The following is a 19029-nucleotide window of genomic DNA, read 5'->3' as shown; positions in this document are numbered from 1 at the left end:
TGGGATGAGCAGCAGAGCTGAGTATGTGGGTTGTGCCCATGAAAAAATTGCCAAGTCTTCTCTGCCAATGCCAGACAGCTTTCTTTTTTTGCTGTTGCTATTGACTTGTTTGGAGCGTCTGGTACCCCCCAGATGCTAACCCTGGAGTTTCAGAAATGGCTGGCGTGGCGTACGGGAACATCTGCACTGAGTATGGGCTGGAAGTCCAAGACACCTCCTGAGGTGGTGGAGAATGACCGAGCTAAGATCCAGTGGGACCTCCAGATCCAGACTGACAAACCGATGATGGCTAGCCAAGCAGATATCGTTTTGATATCTATCGTGGTGATAGATGTAGCAATCCCGAGCGAGAGCAACATCAGGAAGAAGGAACATGAGAAGCTGGAAAAATACCAAGGGCTGCTGAAGTATCTAGAAAAGATGTGGGGAGTGAAGGCAACAGTGGTACCAGTGGTAAGCAGAGATTCCAGGTATAACATCTGTGGTCTCTGTCCAGAAGAGCGCAGTCCTAGGAACAGCTAATATACTGCGCAGAACCCTAGTATAAAGTATAAAGTGGCATAAAATGGAAATACAAAGTATTAGCTTTAGAATATATTTAAAGAACCAAAAGCACTCATTATATACAAAATGTCTCAGTTCAGAATAACGTCTGTTATAGTATTGGATAATAACTCTTTGTATTGGAAGTAACAGTTCCCCAAGTACTGCACTTATACATTAATAAATTTACTTTATACTTCTACTTTACATATCAGAGGAAAATATACATTTATTGGACACTTAAAGTTAATTGTTCTCTATAATATCATATATGATATGATGCTATATTATACTGTGAATCTAAAATCCACATTTAGGAACATAAAAATGCTCTGTATTCAGTCGAAACTGTTAATCAACAGTAAAGTGATGTATATATGACTGCATCAATAATTAGCAGTGATGGAAGACGCACCGAAGATTTACTTAAAATTAAAAATAGAAATACTGTAAAATACTCCATTACAAGTAAAAGTCCTTTCAGATTGAATTCAGAATGTCACTGTTCTGCACAATGCACTTAAAGCATCAAAAATTAAAGTACTCATTGTGCAGAATGGCTCCTCTCAAGTTGTTATATTATTAGGCTACAGAATATTACATTGTTCTGTTTTTTATTTCTATTTCTATTATTTCTATTACAGACATGGCATGCATTTGCTTTAGGTATGTTAAATCACTCAACATACATTTACATAGTATGGAGGACTACATGAAAAATAATTGAGAAAAAAGAAAATACAACAAGTACGACGAGTACGAGTACAAAAATAGTTTGAGTCCCACAACTGATGTCAGTATTTTCAGAGAAAAAAACATAAGAAAGTTAAGATTCTGAGGAAAGACATATCTGAGATTTAAGTCATAATTCTGAAAATAAAGTTGCTGTTTTTTATATTACTGTACACTGAATAATCTAATTGAAGTTCAAATTAAACAATTATACATTTTTACCTTTTCTGTCTTTTAACTCATATTTTTTCTTACAGCCCAACCTTGCTTCCCACAGCTGTACACAATGTATTCAAGTTTACATATGTCGTGATTTATTTGGTTATGTAGTCAATTTAGTGATCAGAAAAATACCAAGCACAATTAAACTCATTCAAAAGAAAGCACATCATACAAATCCAATGAGACACGCTGAGACAAATGTGATGTCACTGAGGAATGTTTTTAGTGTGGCAATGAAAAGATTGACATCATCATGGTTATGCACTTGGCTGCAATTACATCACTTTACAGGAATGCTAAAATCATCAATGGCCACGTGTGAGTGACAAGCAAAATATGAAGTAGTATCTATGAATTGTACACTGCCCTAAAACTTTTGTTAAATTTTCCTCTTTTATAAAATATTACAAGTGTAAATGTGTGTCTTTTTAAATGATTTTTTCTTGTTGCAGTCAGGATTTATTTACAACTACCTTTAAACACCACTATTTAAAGGTAGGTTTTGCAAAGACCTATTCCTGATATATTTTTTCTAACAATTCATGTGAATATTAGATAATGTTAGTTAATTACATGACACAACATAAGACTTACACTTCATTTAATTTTCAGAACAAAATAATTCCACACTTTTCCATTCCAGAATTTTAGAGGATAATTTAATTAGCCTTAGCAATGCATGTCTTACTTGATTGACCCTCTGTAGCATTTACGTTTTCTCCACTGTGGTGCCAGCTTGTGCTCTATTTTAAGAGGAATTTTAGGCAACACTGCTGGATGTGACTCATGTAGTGTTGCGGGCAGAGTGGCTGGTGTATTTATCAGCTGGGGTTGGTGCTCTGCTGACTCAGGTTTATGTGAGTGTTCATCTTTAATTGTGCTGTCTGACTCAGGTGATACTTTAAGGTCAATCTCAGATGTTGGTGATTCAGCATTAGGCCCTACTGCAGGCGAAGTGTGTAAATAAGGTGGTGGCTCTGAAACTTGTCCAGGTGTTGGTGATTCTGTTGCAGGCATTGGTTCAGATGTTGGTTCTAAATCCTGTCCAGATGTTGGTGATTCTGTTACGGGCTCTGGTTCAGGTGTAGGTTCAGCATCATGCCCAGATGATGGTGATTCTGTTGCAGGCACTGATTCAGGTGTAGTTTCTGAATCTTGCCCAGATGTTGGTGGCTCTGTTGCTGGCACTGGTTCAGATGTAGGTTCAGAATCCTGTCCAGATGTTGGTGACTCTGTTACAGGCTCTGGTTCAGATGTAGGTTCAGAATCCTGCCCAGATGTTGGTGATTCTGTTACAGGTTCTGGTTCAGATGTTGGTTCTGAATCTTGTCCAGATGTTGGTGATTCTGTTGCTGGTGCTGGTTCAGATGTTGCTTCTGAATCTTGCCCAGATGTTGGTGATTCCGTTGCAGGCTCTGGTTCAGATGAAGGTTCAGAATCCTGCCCAGATGTTGGTGATTCTGTTGCAGGCTCTGGTTCAGGTGTGGTCTCTGAATCCTGTCCAGATGTTGGTGATTCTGTTACAGGCTCTGGTTCAGATGTTGCTTCTGAATCTTGTCCAGATGTTGCTGATTCTGTTGCTGGTGCTAGTTCAGATGTTGCTTCAGAATCCTGCCCAGATGTTGGTGATTCTGCTACAGGCTCTGGTACAGATGTAGGTTCAGAATCCTGCCCAGATGTTGGTAATTCTGTTTCAGGCACAGGTTCAGGTGTAGTTTCTGAATCTTGCCCAGATGTTGGTGGCTCTGTTGCTGGTGCTGGTTCAGATGTAGGTTCAGAATCCTGTCCAAATGTTGGTGATTCTGTTGCTGGCGCTGGTTCAGATGTTGCTTCTGAATCTTGTCCAGATGTTGGTGATTCTGTTGCAGGCTCTGGTTCAGATGTAGGTTCTGAATCCTGCCCAGATGTTGGTGATTCTGTTACAGGTTCTGGTTCAGATGTAGGTTCTGAATCCTGCCCAGATGTTGGTGAATCTGTTGCAGGCTCTGGTTCAGATGTTGCTTCTGAATCTTGCCCAGATGTTGGTGATTCTGTTGCTGGTGCTGGTTCAGATGTAGGTTCTGAATCCTGTCCAGATGTTGGTGATTCTGTTGCAGGCTCTGGTTCAGATGTTGCTTCTGAATCTTGGCCAGATGTTGGTGATTCTGTTGCTGGCACTGGTTCAGGTGTTGGTTCTGAATCCAGCCCAGATGTTGGTGATTCTGTTGCTGGTGCTGGTTCAGATGTAGGTTCTGAATCTTGCCCAGATGTTGGTGAATCTGTTGCAGGCTCAGGTTCAGGTGTGGTCTCTGAATCCTGCCCAGATGTTGGTGATTCTGTTGCTGGCACTGGTTCAGGTGTTGGTTCTGAATCCTGTCCAGATGTTGGTGATTCCGTTGCAGGCTCTGGTTCAGATGAAGGTTCAGAATTCTGCCCAGATGTTGGTGATTCTGTTACAGGCATTGGTTCAGATGTAGGTTCAGAATCCTGTCCAGATGTTGGTGATTCTGTTACAGGCTCTGGTTCAGATGTAGGTTCAGAATCCTGCCCAGATGATGGTGATTCTGTTGCTGGTGCTGGTTCAGATGTTGCTTCAGAATCCTGCCCAGATGTTGGTGGCTCTGTTGCAGGCTCTGGTTCAGGTGTGGTCTCTGAATCCTGTCCAGATGTTGGTGATTCTGTTACAGGCTCTGGTTCAGATGTTGCTTCAGAATCCTGCCCAGATGTTGGTGATTCTGTTACAGGTTCTGGTTCAGGTGTAGTTTCTGAATCTTGCCCAGATGTTGGTGGCTCTGTTGCTGGTGCTGGTTCAGATGTAGGTTCAGAATCCTGTCCAGATGTTGGTGATTCTGTTGCAGGCTCTGATTCAGATGTTGCTTCTGAATCTTGCCCAGATGTTGGTGATTCTATTGCTGGCGCTGGTTCAGATGTAGGTTCTGAATCCTGCCCAGATGTTGGTGATTCTGTTACAGGTTCTGGTTCAGGTGTTGGTTCTGAATCTTGTCCAGATGATGGTGATTCTGTTGCTGGTGCTGGTTCAGGTGTTGGTCCAGAATCCTGTCCAGATGTTGGTGATTCTGTTGCAGGCTCTAGTTCAGATGTTGCTTCTGAATCTTGCCCAGATGTTGGTGATTCTGTTGCTGGCACTGGTTCAGATGTAGGTTCTGAATCTTGTCCAGATGTTTGTGATTCTGTTACAGGTTCTGGTTCAGATGTTGCTTCAGAATCCTGCCCAGATGTTGGTGATTCTGTTACAGGTTCTGGTTCAGGTGTAGTTTCTGAATCTTGCCCAGATGTTGGTGGCTCTGTTGCTGGTGCTGGTTCAGATGTAGGTTCTGAATCCTGTCCAGATGTTGGTGATTCTGTTGCAGGCTCTGGTTCAGATGTTGCTTCTGAATCTTGCCCAGATGTTGGTGATTCTGTTGCTGGCACTGGTTCAGGTGTAGGTTCTGAATCCTGCCCAGATGTTGGTGATTCTGTTGCTGGTGCTGGTTCAGATGTAGGTTCTGAATCCTGCCCAGATGTTGGTGAATCTGTTGCAGGCTCTGGTTCAGGTGTGGTCTCTGAATCCTGCCCAGATGTTGGTGATTCTGTTGCAGGCACAGGTTCAGGTGTAAGGTCAGAATCCTGCACAGATGTTGGTGATTCTGTTGCTGGTTCTGGTTCAGATGTTGCTTCAGAATCCTGCCCAGATGTTGGTGATTCTGCTACAGGCTCTGGTTCAGATGTAGGTTCAGAATCCTGCCCAGATGTTGGTGATTCTGCTACAGGCTCTGGTTCAGGTGTGGTCTCTGAATCTTGCCCAGATGTTGGTGATTCTGTTACAGGCACAGGTTCAAGTGTTGGTTCAGAATTCTGCCCAGATGCTGGTGATTCTGTTGCAAGCTCTGGTTCAGATGTTGGTTCAGAATCCTGTCCAGATGTTGGTGATTCTGTTTCAGGCACTGGTTCAGATGTAGGTTCAGAATCCTGCCCAGATGTTAGTGATTCTGTTACAGGCTCTGGTTCAGATGTTGCTTCTGAATCTTGTCCAGATGTTGGTGATTCTGTTGCTGGCACTGGTTCAGATGAAGGTTCTAAATCCTGCCCAGATGTTGGTGATTCTGTTACAGGCTCTGGTTCAGGTGTTGGTTCAGAATCCTGCCCAGATGTTGGTGATTCTGTTACAGGCTCTGGTTCAGATGTAGGTTCAGAATCCTGCCCAGATGATGGTGATTCTGTTGCAGGCATTGGTTCAGGTGTAGTTTCTGAATCTTGTCCAGATGTTGGTGGCTCTGTTGCTGGTGCTGGTTCAGATGTAGGTTCAGAATCCTGCCCAGATGTTGGTGATTCTGTTGGAGGCTCTGGTTCAGATGTTGCTTCTGAATCTTGTCCAGATGTTGGTGATTCTGTTACAGGCTCTGGTTCAGGTGTAGGTTCAGAATCCTGTCCAGATGTTGGTGATTCTGTTACAGGCTCTGGTTCAGATGTTGCTTCTGAATCTTGTCCAGATGTTGGTGATTCTGTTGCAGGCACTGGTTCAGATGTAGGTTCTAAATCCTGCCCAGATGTTGGTGGCTCTGTTGCTGGTGCTGGTTCAGATGTTGGTTCAGAATCCTGCCCAGATGTTGGTGATTCTGTTGCAGGCTCTGGTTCAGATGTTGCTTCTGAATCTTGTCCAGATGTTGGTGATTCTGTTGCTGGTGCTGGTTCAGATGTAGGTTCTAAATCTTGCCCAGATGTTGGTGATTCTGTTACAGGTTCTGGTTCAGGTGCTGGTTCAGAATCCTGCCCAGATGTTGGTGATTCTGTTGCTGGTGCTGGTTCAGATGTTGCTTCTGAATCTTGCCCAGATGTTGGTGATTCTGTTGCAGGCTCTGGTTTAGATGTAGGTTCAGAATCCTGCCCAGATGTTGGTGAATCTGTTGCAGGCACAGATTCAGGTGTGGTCTCTGAATCTTGCCCAGATGTTGGTGATTCTGTTACAGGCACAGGTTCAAGTGTTGGTTCAGAATCCTGCCCAGATATTGGTGATTCTGTTGCAGGCTCTGGTTCAGATGTTGGTTCAGAATCCTGCCCAGATGTTGGTGATTCTGTTATAGGCTCTGGTTCAGATGAAGGTTCTAAATCCTGCCCAGATGTTGGTGATTCTGTTACAGGTTCTGGTTCAGGTGTTGGTTCAGAATCCTGCCCAGATGATGGTGATTCTGTTGCAGGCATTGGTTCAGGTGTAGTTTCTGAATCTTGTCCAGATGTTGGTGGCTCTGTTGCTGGTGCTGGTTCAGATGTAGGTTCAGAATCTTGCCCAGATGTTGGTGATTCTGTTGGAGGCTCTGGTTCAGATGTTGCTTCTGAATCTTGTTCAGATGTTGGTGATTCTGTTACAGGCTCTGGTTCAGGTGTAGTCTCTGAATCCTGTCCAGATGTTGGTGATTCTGTTACAGGCTCTGGTTCAGATGTTGCTTCTGAATCTTGGCCAGATGTTGGTGATTCTGTTGCTGGCACTGGTTCAGATGTAGGTTCAGAATCCTGCCCAGATGTTGGTGATTCTGTTACAGGCTCTGGTTCAGGTGTTGGTTCTGAATCCTGCCCAGATGTTGGTGATTCTGTTACAGGTTCTGGTTCAGGTGTTGGTTCAGAATCCTGCCCAGATGTTGGTAATTCTGTTGCTGGCACTGGTTCAGATGTAGGTTCTGAATCCTGTCCAGATGATGGTGATTCCGTTGCAGGCACTGGTTCAGATGTAGGTTCAGAATCCTGTCCAGATGATGGTGATTCTGTTGCAGGCTCTGGTTCAGGTGTAGTTTCTGAATCTTGTCCAGATGTTGGTGGCTCTGTTGCTGGTGCTGGTTCAGATGTTGGTTCAGAATCCTGCCCAGATGTTGGTGATTCTGTTGCAGGCTCTGGTTCAGATGTTGCTTCTGAATCTTGTCCAGATGTTTGTGATTCTGTTGCTGGTACTGGTTCAGATGTAGGTTCTAAATCTTGTCCAGATGTTGATGATTCTGTTGCTGGTACTGGTTCAGATGTAGGTTCTAAATCTTGTCCAGATGTTGGTGGCTCTGTTGCTGGTGCTGGTTCAGATGTTGGTTCAGAATCCTGCCCAGATGTTGGTGATTCTGTTACAGGTTCTGGTTCAAGTGTTGGTTCTGAATCCTGCCCAGATGTTGGTGATTCTGTTGCTGGCACTGGTTCAGATGTAGGTTCAGAATCCTGCCCAGATGTTGGTGATTCTGTTACAGGCTCTGGTTCAGGTGTTGGTTCTGAATCCTGCCCAGATGTTGGTGATTCTGTTACAGGTTCTGGTTCAGGTGTTGGTTCAGAATCCTGCCCAGATGTTGGTGATTCCGTTGCAGGCACAGGTTCAGGTGTGGTCTCTGAATCCTGCCCAGATGTTGGTGATTCTGGACCTTTACCACAATTGCATGTTTTGGTTTGAATGATGTTTTCAATAAGTTCAGCACTTGGGAAGCTAATGCTGAAGACACCTAAGCAGCCTTGGTTCATGGAGCTTTTCTTATGTTGCACAAGAAAGTCATTAAGCTGCCTGTTAACTTTTTTAGCCAAGTTTTTAGGACTTTCAAGCCTTGATGCTTCACTTTCAGTCAGCACAACGTGATGGTTACAGAGGTGTGATTTCATTTGCTCTATTTTGTCTTCAACGTTCTTTAGCTGTTTATGTTCAAAGAAAAATGATTTATGGTTTTCTATTCCAGCACTGAAGGTATTACTCTGGAGAAAAACAATCTTGCCCCTTACCTGTTGCATGTTTGGTACGGACAACTGAGTCCATATTTTATCTTTGAATTTTTCAATCAATTTCTTCATCAGTTCCTCCACTGTCCTCATGTATAAGCCTTGTAGTGTCACTTTCAACAGCACAGTTTCACTACTATGGACACTTAAGAAATCTAAAATGATCTTAAGGACTTCATCAAATTGAATGTGTTGCCAAAACATCCAGTGCCTATCCTGGACATACACATGTTTTTGCTGAGGCAGCCAAATTCCAGCATGAAAATCAAAAGATCGCACTCCCACATTAAGTTGGTCTTCTAAGGTCCAAACTTGACATTTAACAAGTGGTCCTCCATATAAACATAAGCTTTCGTGTGTTCCGGGAATGGAGACAGCAGATAGTGGAGTCTTGTCAGGTACAGACTTCATCCAGTTTAGGTTGTAAAATTCAGGATCTAGGGCGGGTTTGTCATTGAAACCTATCCCTGAACCTGGACAGGAGGTTATCCTGGTGAGGGGAGGACATTATATTTGATATTTGCTCATTTTAATATTTCTTTGGAAATTTCCACAGCAGAAAAAAGTTCTTTAAAAACAGACAAATAAAAACAGGAAAATAATCTTAATGTCGACGACATATTCGCTAAATATGTTTGCAAAGTGTTAAACAAGTAATTTGATAAAGCACATTATTATGTAGACTGGGGAGATATGATGACATATTATTACAACACAATACAATTGCCAATATTAGGTTTGACTTACATTGAGAGAAGCCAGATGTAAAGATGGATCCCCATCATTGGTTTGTCGGCTAATCTATGGTCCGGTGAGCTCAGTTAGGATTTGTTCAGCTCCCTTTGCCAGATGTTTACATTTTTGTCTCAGTTGTCAAATTTGTCAAACGTTTCTAAACAATAGCTTTTACCCATGGACATGACTGTGACAAAAAGGCAATAGCCTCCCTTGAGAGTGAGCTGCTGTAGCAGTGAGCATGAGATAAGTTTTCATTTGCATGTTTCTACTCTCTAATCTTCTATTATAAATGGGAGAGAGAGAGAGAATGAAAGAGACAAAGACGTGGACATCGTAAAAGTGTTGTACGGATCATATCCTAAAAGTTTGGTTAGTAAAATGTGGCTTCAGCTAGCTATCCTCAACATGCACTCCATGTAGAATTCACCTGTGACCTAAACTCACTTATCACAATGTCAGATTTCTAAGGATATGGAAAAAAGAAAAAGCTGCACACTGGATGAAGCTCCCAAGTGAGTTTTAATAAAAAAATAAAAAATTAGGATTTACCACATGACAAGGTAACGTTTCAAGCCTATTCAAGTCAATTATGTGAGTATGTGAGTGAGTCTGAGACAGAGGGAGGCAGGGTTAAAGGACAGGTTAGTGTGCCAGCACTATGGGCCCATGGCTGGTGGGTGTGGATAATTTTACCACAAAAAAAAACAGTGAGAATGTGCATGTTAATTGAACTTTGTGGATAATTTTACACCTGGAAATTGAACTTTTTTTGGTCTCATCCGCCACTGAGCAACTTTCTTAGGAATAAACAGGACTCTGCCTTCCCATGCTGTGTCTACAGTTCTCTTAATACATTCACGGACTGGGCTCAGTAACTTCCTGGAGTCTTGTCATCACTGTGACGCTGCTAGCCAACCAGCAAAGACTCCAGACTCCAGACACTCAGCAGCTTCTTGCTGTAATTTCTCATTTAATGTACAAATATGAGGGTGTTTGCGACCTTCTCTTCCAACTCTCAGCAAAAAAGTGAATAAGCCTATGTCCCAAAATGTTGAACTATTCCTTTAACGCTAAAGCCATACAATGATATTATAGAAAAGAGAGCAAACTCTTAAAGAAAATTTTCACAGAAGAGTAGAGGATGCTACAGGAGCAAAATACTATTTATGGTTTTGGAATGAGAAATTTAAGATGTTCGTTCAGGCTACCTCATTTGCCCATGTAATGTTGAATAAAATGTAATATAAATGTCATTATTGGTTTTTTAGATCTTAGTTTCATATCTGTATCATACTGTAAATTATTTCCAACAGGACTATAAAGTACAAATTCTTGTGATATGAAGTAGGTTTAATTGTCTTTTCCCAGATATTCAACATGTACAAAGACAATTACTTTCTGTGGTTGGTTATGCTGCATCACGTCATCCTTATCCTGCCCAATAAGCTTGTGCCTGGCTTCTGCTGATCCTCTTCCTCACCACCTGTTGCATCTTAGTGCCACAGGTTATCTGCAGGAGCATGATCAGATAAGACTTAACATGGACAATTTGTTACCCGTGGCAATTCACAACGGAAACAATCAGATAATGAATTTCCAATGACAAGAGTGCTTTTGATCTGAAGGAGCTAAATTGCTTCTGACGCCTGCTTCTGCACCAGCTTTGTCCTAGGAATTAATCCTGTCTTTGTCTTTGCAAGATGTCTGTGAGAACTCTCCCCCTGGTTTTCATTAATCTTGGTGGAGAAATGCTTTACATACTGGACCAACGCCTGCAAGCTCTCAACACGTCTGAGGACAATTCAGAGAAAGGTAGAGGTAGCTAGAGAACCAACAGGCTTGGTAGGTGTGTACGTGTTTAGCCTCCAGTCATTCCCCATCCTGACAAGCTGTAGATGTCAGATGGCAGAATGTGAGCTACACATGTGCATCTCATATTTCTCATGCAAAACAACCCAAAATGACAAGTCTATTTCCTTTCTTTTCTTACTTGGGGAAAACGCATGCAGGAGTGTGGTCAGAAAATGACAGAAAAAGAGGTATCCATGTTATATTTCATTGATTAGTCAGCTCCTTGTGCCCCTGTAGCAGTGGTGGTAGAAGTGCTCAGATCTTTTACTTGTGCAGAGATACTCTGTTACAAGTTAAAGTCATGCATTTAAAATTTTACTTACAAATGTATTAGCATCAAAACATAGGCTTACTTAAAAAGCCAAAAGCAAAAGTAGGCTAAATATTTTACAGAACAGCCTATTTCAGAATAATGCATAATAATGGATTATAATTGGTAGGCTATAAAGTAGCAGAAATACTCAAGTACAACTACCTCAAAATTGTACTTCAGTACAGTTCTTTATGCAGTCACCCTCCACCTCTGCTCTGTAGTGTCTACTATTATTACAATAAATTGAGGTCCATTGTGAGATACAGTAGTCTGTAGAATATGCTGCCCTCAATAGTCCAAACACAGTAGCTACACATTGGTTAGTAAAGTCAGGAATCTGACTTTATGACATTTTACCATATAAAAATGTTTGTACCGTGTAAATATTTTTATGAAAACAGCATGTGAAGTTGTCATAAAGAGACTAACTACTAGCTAACTGGAGAACTTTATCAAGTGTTAGCTAACAAGCCACGGCTAGCAAAAGCTAAAACTAAATAGAGATACTGATTTTTCTCTAATTTGTCCTGTATGAAAAAAACATTTCAATTCCCAACATGTTCATAACTTAGCGTTTTTATTCCACATAATGACTATGAGTCATTAGCTAATTCAATCTTGATGGGGTAATTAAGCTAAATTTCTGCTAACGGCAATTAGCTTAGCATAGTAGCTGTAGCTGCCATTTTATCTTTTGACACCAGTGCAATACGTGTGGTTTGGTGATGCATTCAAATGGAACTTGTAAACTTGTGGTTATGTTATGGGAAGCCATGTACACCATGGATGTATTAAGAGACCTGGAAACAGCAGACCCTCTTCATTCCTGTGAACACTGCTTAGTGGCGCATGAAGCCAAAAAAACGGTCTATGTCTGCGGTATAGAATTACCCAGATGATTGGCACTGCTTCTGCATGTTTACTGGAGGGAAAAATCAGCTTACATTAAGAAAACAAGAGCTGAAACCCTAGATAACTAAAAACATTAAATTTCAGCAAGTCAAAGGATTATTTTAACACCTTATGTCTACCAGAGAGGAAAAGTTACATTGACAAACTCAGTATTGTCGCTCTATCTCTGTGTCACTTCTCCTTACCTTGCTTATCTTGAAAAAATGATCCCACTGATTGGCCAGAATTGACATACTTTGATATTTACAAATATTTATTAGAATCACTAGTTAAGATCGTCATTTAATCTAACAATGCCTCACATTTTATTGCTCAGTTTTTCAGTTCAGCAGCTTATTATGGATTCTTCACCATGTTGGTAGCACATCCCACCACAAAGCAGGTTTTAGGCATTTTTGTGATGTTTGCTAACAGAAGTAAATGACGAGAAGAGACCTTCACACAATACAAAGTCAACAGAGCTGTTTTCCCCTTCAGTAGGGGTGGGACTTAAATGTCTATTGGGCCCATAGAGCAGGTGCACTAGAGACTTCCACTGGCCGCGATGGCTACATCTGGTTAAGCGTTCCGTGAAACTGAATGGGACTAAAATGATTTAATCATGTTGCTCTGCTAGACTTTACAAATGTTATTGTATACTTAATAGCCTCAGAGCAGATAGTAGAACGAATCATTGCGTGGAGTTGTGACACTCAAAAAAATGTATCCATTGATTTACAGCGCTTCTCTTTCCCAATGTAAGTCTAAAGTTTTTTGGGCCCAGTGGCATCATGTGACAGACCTGGGAGTTGTAATTCCACTGTTTGGCTGCTATGAAAATTAGTTTCATATCACAGCACACTTCCTAGGGCCCTGGTAAATACAATATCCTTAGTATTTCATTGGTTTAGTAGTGAGAACTGCTACACCACGCTACTATTGGCGTCTAGGAGCCACCAAGGCTAATAATTTAGCAAGCTCGCTAGCTGGTCATGTAATGTGGGAAATGCAAAGGCATAATGACAAAGGAAAAAGATGAGGCCTTGGTAACGTCAACATTTTCCTCTTACCATCCACTAAAAAGTAATTTCCATGGCCTCCACCTTTTCTGAAAACATCAATAAACACATCACATCTCGTAAACTCAGAGGTTTCAGGAAATGTACACTGACAACATTGCAAAAACCACGAGGTGGGAGTTTATATAGATTCTTCTCATAAACATGGTAAGCATGACCCTATTTGAAGGCAGCAAATGCTAACTACTTTATGTAGTAATATAAATGCGAAATAAAGTTTACTTTCTTACAAATCACAGAGAAGTGATAGAACTCATTTTGTTCATAAAACTGTGTGTGTGTGTGTGTGTGTGTGTGTGTGTGTGTGTGTAAAATTTCAAATATTTTTTGGTCAGGGTTTCTGTATTCATTCTTTGCTTTCGTAAAGCAGTAGGCTACAGCAGCTGTAGAAACAACACAATAGAGTTGCATCAATGTCAAAACAAGCTCTTCTTTGCCATTTCATTCCATGACGTAAAATTTTCAAATGCAAATTTAAGGCATCTGTTTTTGTCTCTTTCCTCTCACAGTTATGAATGACATTGTTGGGACACTGTTTAGTAAAGACTTTATGGATGAACTTCTCAAACCTCAGCAGCTGTATTCTCACAGGACAATGAAAACAGTGCTAACTCGGATAGCGCACGCCTCCATCATGAGGTTGAACCCAGCCAGCATGGACAGGGTATGTACTGAAGTTAAAATTATTTAATGTGATCCTATTTATTTTCCTTTTAAAGTTGCATCGATAGTGTTAACATATCTACGACCAAGATCTTTCAATCCATGCCAAATATTTGACAGTGTCTTATTTTAGGTTTTCAAGAATTTACTAAGTTTACTCTCAAGTGCTCAATTTTGTGTCTTAGGTCAAGAAAGATGGAAGATGTAGGGACATTATAATTAGGAAGTAAAAAGGTATACCTAGATTTCCATAAAGTTTATAGCTCCTCTCTTTTTTTCTCCTGTAGCTTTATGAGCTGATGGTCATGGCACTCAAATATCAGGTCTTCCTCTGCCCTCGGCCTAAAGACTTGCTGCTCATCACTTACAATCACATAGACACCGTAAGGGAATTTGTGAAAGACACTCCTGTGCTCGTGAACCAAGTGGATGAGACACATAGGAAGATCATTGAGGTATATTGAGAGCTGTTATCAACCTTTAATTACCATGTTGCGTTACCGTTTATTACCTCAGGATGGTTGTACAGTCTGTACATTACATACTGTCTGGAATCCAGGTGTCTGTTTCATCATCTTTTGTGACCTGTTTATGTTCTTCTTGACATACTCTAGGTGTACTCATCTCTACCAGAAGGTGAATTCCAGCTTCTCAGGCAAACACTGCTCATATTTTTTCAAGACCTGCATGTTCGTGTGAGTTCTCTGCTTTTTTTTCCTCATCCCTCCAATCAAGTGAGATGAAGATATTATAGCTGTTTAATATCAATCAGCATTTATTAAAAATTATTATTCCCTCATAGGTGTCACTTTTCCTCAAAAATCAAGCCCAGAATCCCAATGGACGTTTTGTCCTGTCAACATCAGGCCCAGTGCCACATGGGGTGGATGTTCCAGGGCTTATTAGGTAGGCAGCTGACGAACATACTGAATGTGCTCTAATAATCAAAAATTCGTTGAGCTTTTTTTACATGTAAATGATGACATATAGAGTGCTGTCGGATAACGTGACATGATCTGTAGTCCTGTAGTCCTTTTCTAGCTAACATCTACTCAGCAAGCATTCAACAACTGCTAAAATTCCGTGACACATATCAGCTGGGTTGCCATGAAATTTGGTGCAGACATTCAAGGTCCCCAGAGGATAAATGACTAATGACTTATGACTTTGGTGATTGTCCAACTTTTCATCAAGCACCACCACGAAGTATTCACTAACCAGTTAAATATTTCCACATGGATTAGAAAAAAATGGTGCCGACATTCATGTACCCTTTAGGATGAATTGTAATCACTTTGGAGATTCCTACATTTCATTTAGCAACATTTGTCCAATACTTTAGTTTTGGTCAGTTTGGTTTATAATAGAGTGCAGCAGGGAGGACATTTATATGTTGGCCGAAACTAAAGCATCATTGGCATCATCCTGCTTCCCTTAACCAAAATCCAATGGTATTTTCCCATTGTATTTTGAATTATTGCAGAAAGATGTATGATAAACATTTTGCTCAGTAAGATGATCTTCACAAATTAGAATTCCATGGTTTTTGAAGCGTAAATGCAATCACCACAAGCCAAACCTCACATTAGGCTAAAAAGAACTACATCACAGTTGCATGACTTCAACGTCGCCACCACAACAAGGCTGTACATGTTTGGCGTGATGAGATCCTGTAGCCACTTATTAGCAACAAGCTTTTTTAAGACATGTAAAAGCTTCAAAGCTCACGAGTGGGATATCTCTTGATGTCATCAAACCAAAAACCCTTTAAAAAAAAAAGACACTGACTTTGAGACCAGGGAACCAGGAGTGCTAAAATGCTGACTCATTCATGGTGTTTAGGACTCATTCCTGCACCTCTCTATACCTGTAAATGTAGAGACTATCAACTGTACTTTGTGGTTGGTGCCAGTTAGCAAATGTCAGCATGCTAACACGCTAAACTCTGGATGGTAAACATAGTACTTGCAGAAAGTACATTAGCATGCTAACAATTTGCTTATTTCATTTTGCTTAAACAAGCCTGTCACTGTGACTGTGTTTATGCTACTTTAATAAAACATTCAAAAAAGTATAGATACCTCTTTAGCTTAGAAAATTGGCAGAACTGTCCTACATTTTTCAGCTTCTCAGAAAAACTGATTAAGAATTCCTCTTCGAGAGTTACTAGCACGCAGAGGCTAGCTAGGAAAGCTATAGGTCTAAATCCTTTTTGCACAGCAAAACTGACTGTTCATCTCTGTGCTTCTTTAGTGGGATAATAGATCCTTATTAAATTTCTAATGAATCTGTCCTTTTCACATTGTCCACTACCCTACATGTCAATTTACGAGCTAGCAACTAGCCAACAATATAATTTGCACAGTACTGATGAGAGGTTTTATTGTTTCACAACTAAATATAAATCACCTTTACACATCAATCACTTTTTCTAGGCTTGTTGTTGCACATCATTACCCCCAGTATATTTAGCACTTGGCCTCCATACGTGGCAACACATGCAGCTGTTTATAGGTCTCTGATGCAACTGCAAAGGCTCCTCTGACAAGCTGGCATGTCTTAATTTGAATTTTTTTGTGTTTGTGTTTAGTCTCAGATTTCCTCTGAATGCCTTAAAGAAATATCTGAATCAAGTGCTTCCTGTTTCCACAGGACGTTTGACAGTAAGGGCAGAGAAGTGAGACGACGTGAGTTCCCCACAGGAGGAAGTTACACCAGCCCCATCAGAAAGGGATGCTTCGAACTGCATGGAGACAGAGTCCTCAGACTGGGCATAAACATGTGCGTATGCATGGCACTACCCCACATATACTATATCTTAGACGGATAATAGAATAAATTAGAAAATGTGTTTTGTGTTTCATGAATTAAAAGGTACACCGTGAACCATCCAGAGGAGACACATACATCCAAGACTCCCTCTGTCAAGGTAATAATGAAGTGTTAAAGCATTTCTCATTGGGACGTCACCAGGCTCAGTCAAAAGTAGGATCGTCCTCATTGGATTTTTCACTCCTCAACTTTTTATATAGCCTACCATAAGTATATTTTGTATAATCTTGTGTACTTTTACTTAAATATGATTTTGAATGCAACGCTTTTACTTGTAATTGAGGGTTGTTGTTTTTTACAATGTGGTATTGCTAATTTTACTGAAGTTAAGGATCTGAATACTTTGTCCATCACTGCACAGTTCCATGATCATCATCATCTCATATTATGTATCGCATACAGTATACTCCAGGATTGAGACCATTTTTCTATCCCTGTATAATCCTCCTGTGCGCCTCTACCAACCTGCTGCAGACAGGTGACACTCCCAACCTGCTGGCCAAAGAGGAGCTGAACCTGCTGGCTCGTCTGATGGGCAGCATGAAGGCAGAGAACAGGCCAAAAACTGAGAGTGGCTTTAGGATCAACCTGTTCACTACAGACCAAGAGGAGGAGGAGGCGTGAGTACTTCTCTTTTCTTTGCTAATAAATTTACACAAATTCCAACAAATAATACTTTTTTTGTTTTGTTAACAGGGTGGCTTCAGGTGCTGAGCAGTCCATGTTTGGAGTGATAAATATTCAAGCAATGCAGGTAGGGTGATGTACTATAGAATGCTTTTTAGCTTTTACTTAAAAACTGTTTGTACACAACTTGTAAACCTGAGAGAAAACTTGGAGCATGTTTAAAACACCAGTTACTGAGGTAGCAAAGAAGGTAAACACACCTTATTAGGTTGACATATATTGTAGGCTGATAGAAATTAATCTGCATGAAGATAAGTAAAAAATAAAAATAAATACAAATATGAGGTATACAAAACTAAGATTAAAAAAAAGGAAAAAATAAATACTATATAAGAGCAATTAAAGGCAGAAATTACAGGTCAAAAGTGACAGTGATGTGATTAATAGCAGCAAAGTAAGCAAATAGTATATGTTAAGAGCATACACCAAACCAAATAAACAATTAAGTAATGATACTTGTTTGTGTCTGTATAAATATAGAAATATAATATAGTATATGTTAGAAAACAGTATAGTATAGTAGCAGGCTATAGTATGTGATATAAGATACAGTATAAGGTTAAAATGAAACAGTATAGTATATCGGCCACATCACTTTTATTTTTTTCTTTAATCTTAATTATAAATATGTGAAGAGTCGTCATGTTTTGTTTGATCCAGGATGAACAGGCTGCGACTGAGCTGGCTCGAATTGCCGGAGAATTTGCAGAAGGAGAGGAGCAGCCTGAAAATCCCAGCAGCAGCAGCAAAGGAGACGACCTGCTGGCCATGATGGATGACCTTTGACCCTGTTGTGTCAATGAGTTTCATTTACTGTTTCAAATTAACCACCTAACTCTTAATCTTAAAATTACATTATCAAAATTATCTAGCACGGTGATCTCCTGTTTAACCTGTAAAATATGCAGTTGCTGACAGCAGGTTGTTTAACATTAAAATACATCAGAGAATAAAATACATATCTAATAACTCATACTGTAGCACCTAAAAAACTATTGTATCTAACTATGTTTTAAATTACCAACACGTGGGAAAGTACCACATGAATGCAGTGCAGATTGTAAGACCTGCTATATTTTATGATGTATTTTCTATATAATAATTATATGTTTTTAATAAAGCATTTATTCTGATTTTGTTTGCTTGTTTTTTTAAGGTGATTATGTTTTTTAACTTAACGACCAAAACTGCCTTAGGATCTGGAAATTTGGGCAAATGTAATTCATGCATAACCTATTAAATTTCCCAAAGGATTGCCCAAAATACATTGTTTTGCATTATAAATAACTTCCATATATAACATTCAATATATTAAACGACCTACTGTGTGTGTAAATGTATTGCATGACAAATTTATAAGTGCACTGAACCTTTGAATTTGTTAATTTTTTGGAATCTTATTGGACATTGTACATTTATTGTTGTTTATTAATTTTACATAATTATGATCCTTAACTTTTCTAATACATAACGAATTATATGATATGTAACCTCTATGATTTATGCGCAGCTGCTATCTTGGCCAGGACTCTACTGTAAAAGAGATTTTTTTTTTTAACTTGGTGAGGCCTTTTTCTGTTAATTAAATTTACAAAAAATATATTGGGACGTATAATTAATATTTAATGACAATATATGGTCTTATTTTGCATCCACAGCATCTGCACATTTATACATTTAGGAAGAAGCCCTCGTGCACTGGTGTGTTTCTGCCTGCAGAGGGCGGTGTTGTTCCGTGTTGACGCATATCTGTGACGCAAAGTG

General features: G+C 40.1%; 1 protein-coding gene across 3 annotated transcripts; it reads left to right on the top strand.

Moving 5' to 3' along the window:
• Positions 1–10483: 10483 nt before the first annotated feature.
• Positions 10484–18215, top strand: oscp1a (organic solute carrier partner 1a). 3 transcript variants are annotated; one of them, XM_033637943.2, is made up of 11 exons: positions 10484–10761; positions 10959–10988; positions 13593–13747; positions 14034–14201; positions 14361–14441; positions 14549–14652; positions 16399–16527; positions 16621–16675; positions 17053–17198; positions 17275–17332; positions 17926–18215. In XM_033637943.2, the coding sequence occupies exons 1-11, from the start codon at positions 10650–10652 to the stop codon at positions 18049–18051; spliced, it is 1164 nt and encodes a 387-aa protein (XP_033493834.1). In that variant the 5' UTR covers positions 10484–10649; the 3' UTR covers positions 18052–18215. The 3 variants fall into 3 exon arrangements, with proteins under 3 accessions (XP_033493834.1, XP_033493836.1, XP_033493835.1); XM_033637945.2 differs by lacking the exon at positions 10959–10988 and having other exon boundaries at positions 16621–16658; positions 17030–17198; XM_033637944.2 differs by lacking the exon at positions 10959–10988.
• The last annotated feature ends 814 nt before the right edge of the window (positions 18216–19029 follow it).

Source organism: Epinephelus lanceolatus, chromosome 16 (assembly GCF_041903045.1).
Source record: "Epinephelus lanceolatus isolate andai-2023 chromosome 16, ASM4190304v1, whole genome shotgun sequence".
NCBI classification, from domain to species: domain Eukaryota; kingdom Metazoa; phylum Chordata; class Actinopteri; order Perciformes; family Serranidae; genus Epinephelus; species Epinephelus lanceolatus.
This window is presented reverse-complemented; position numbering and strand designations above follow the sequence as displayed.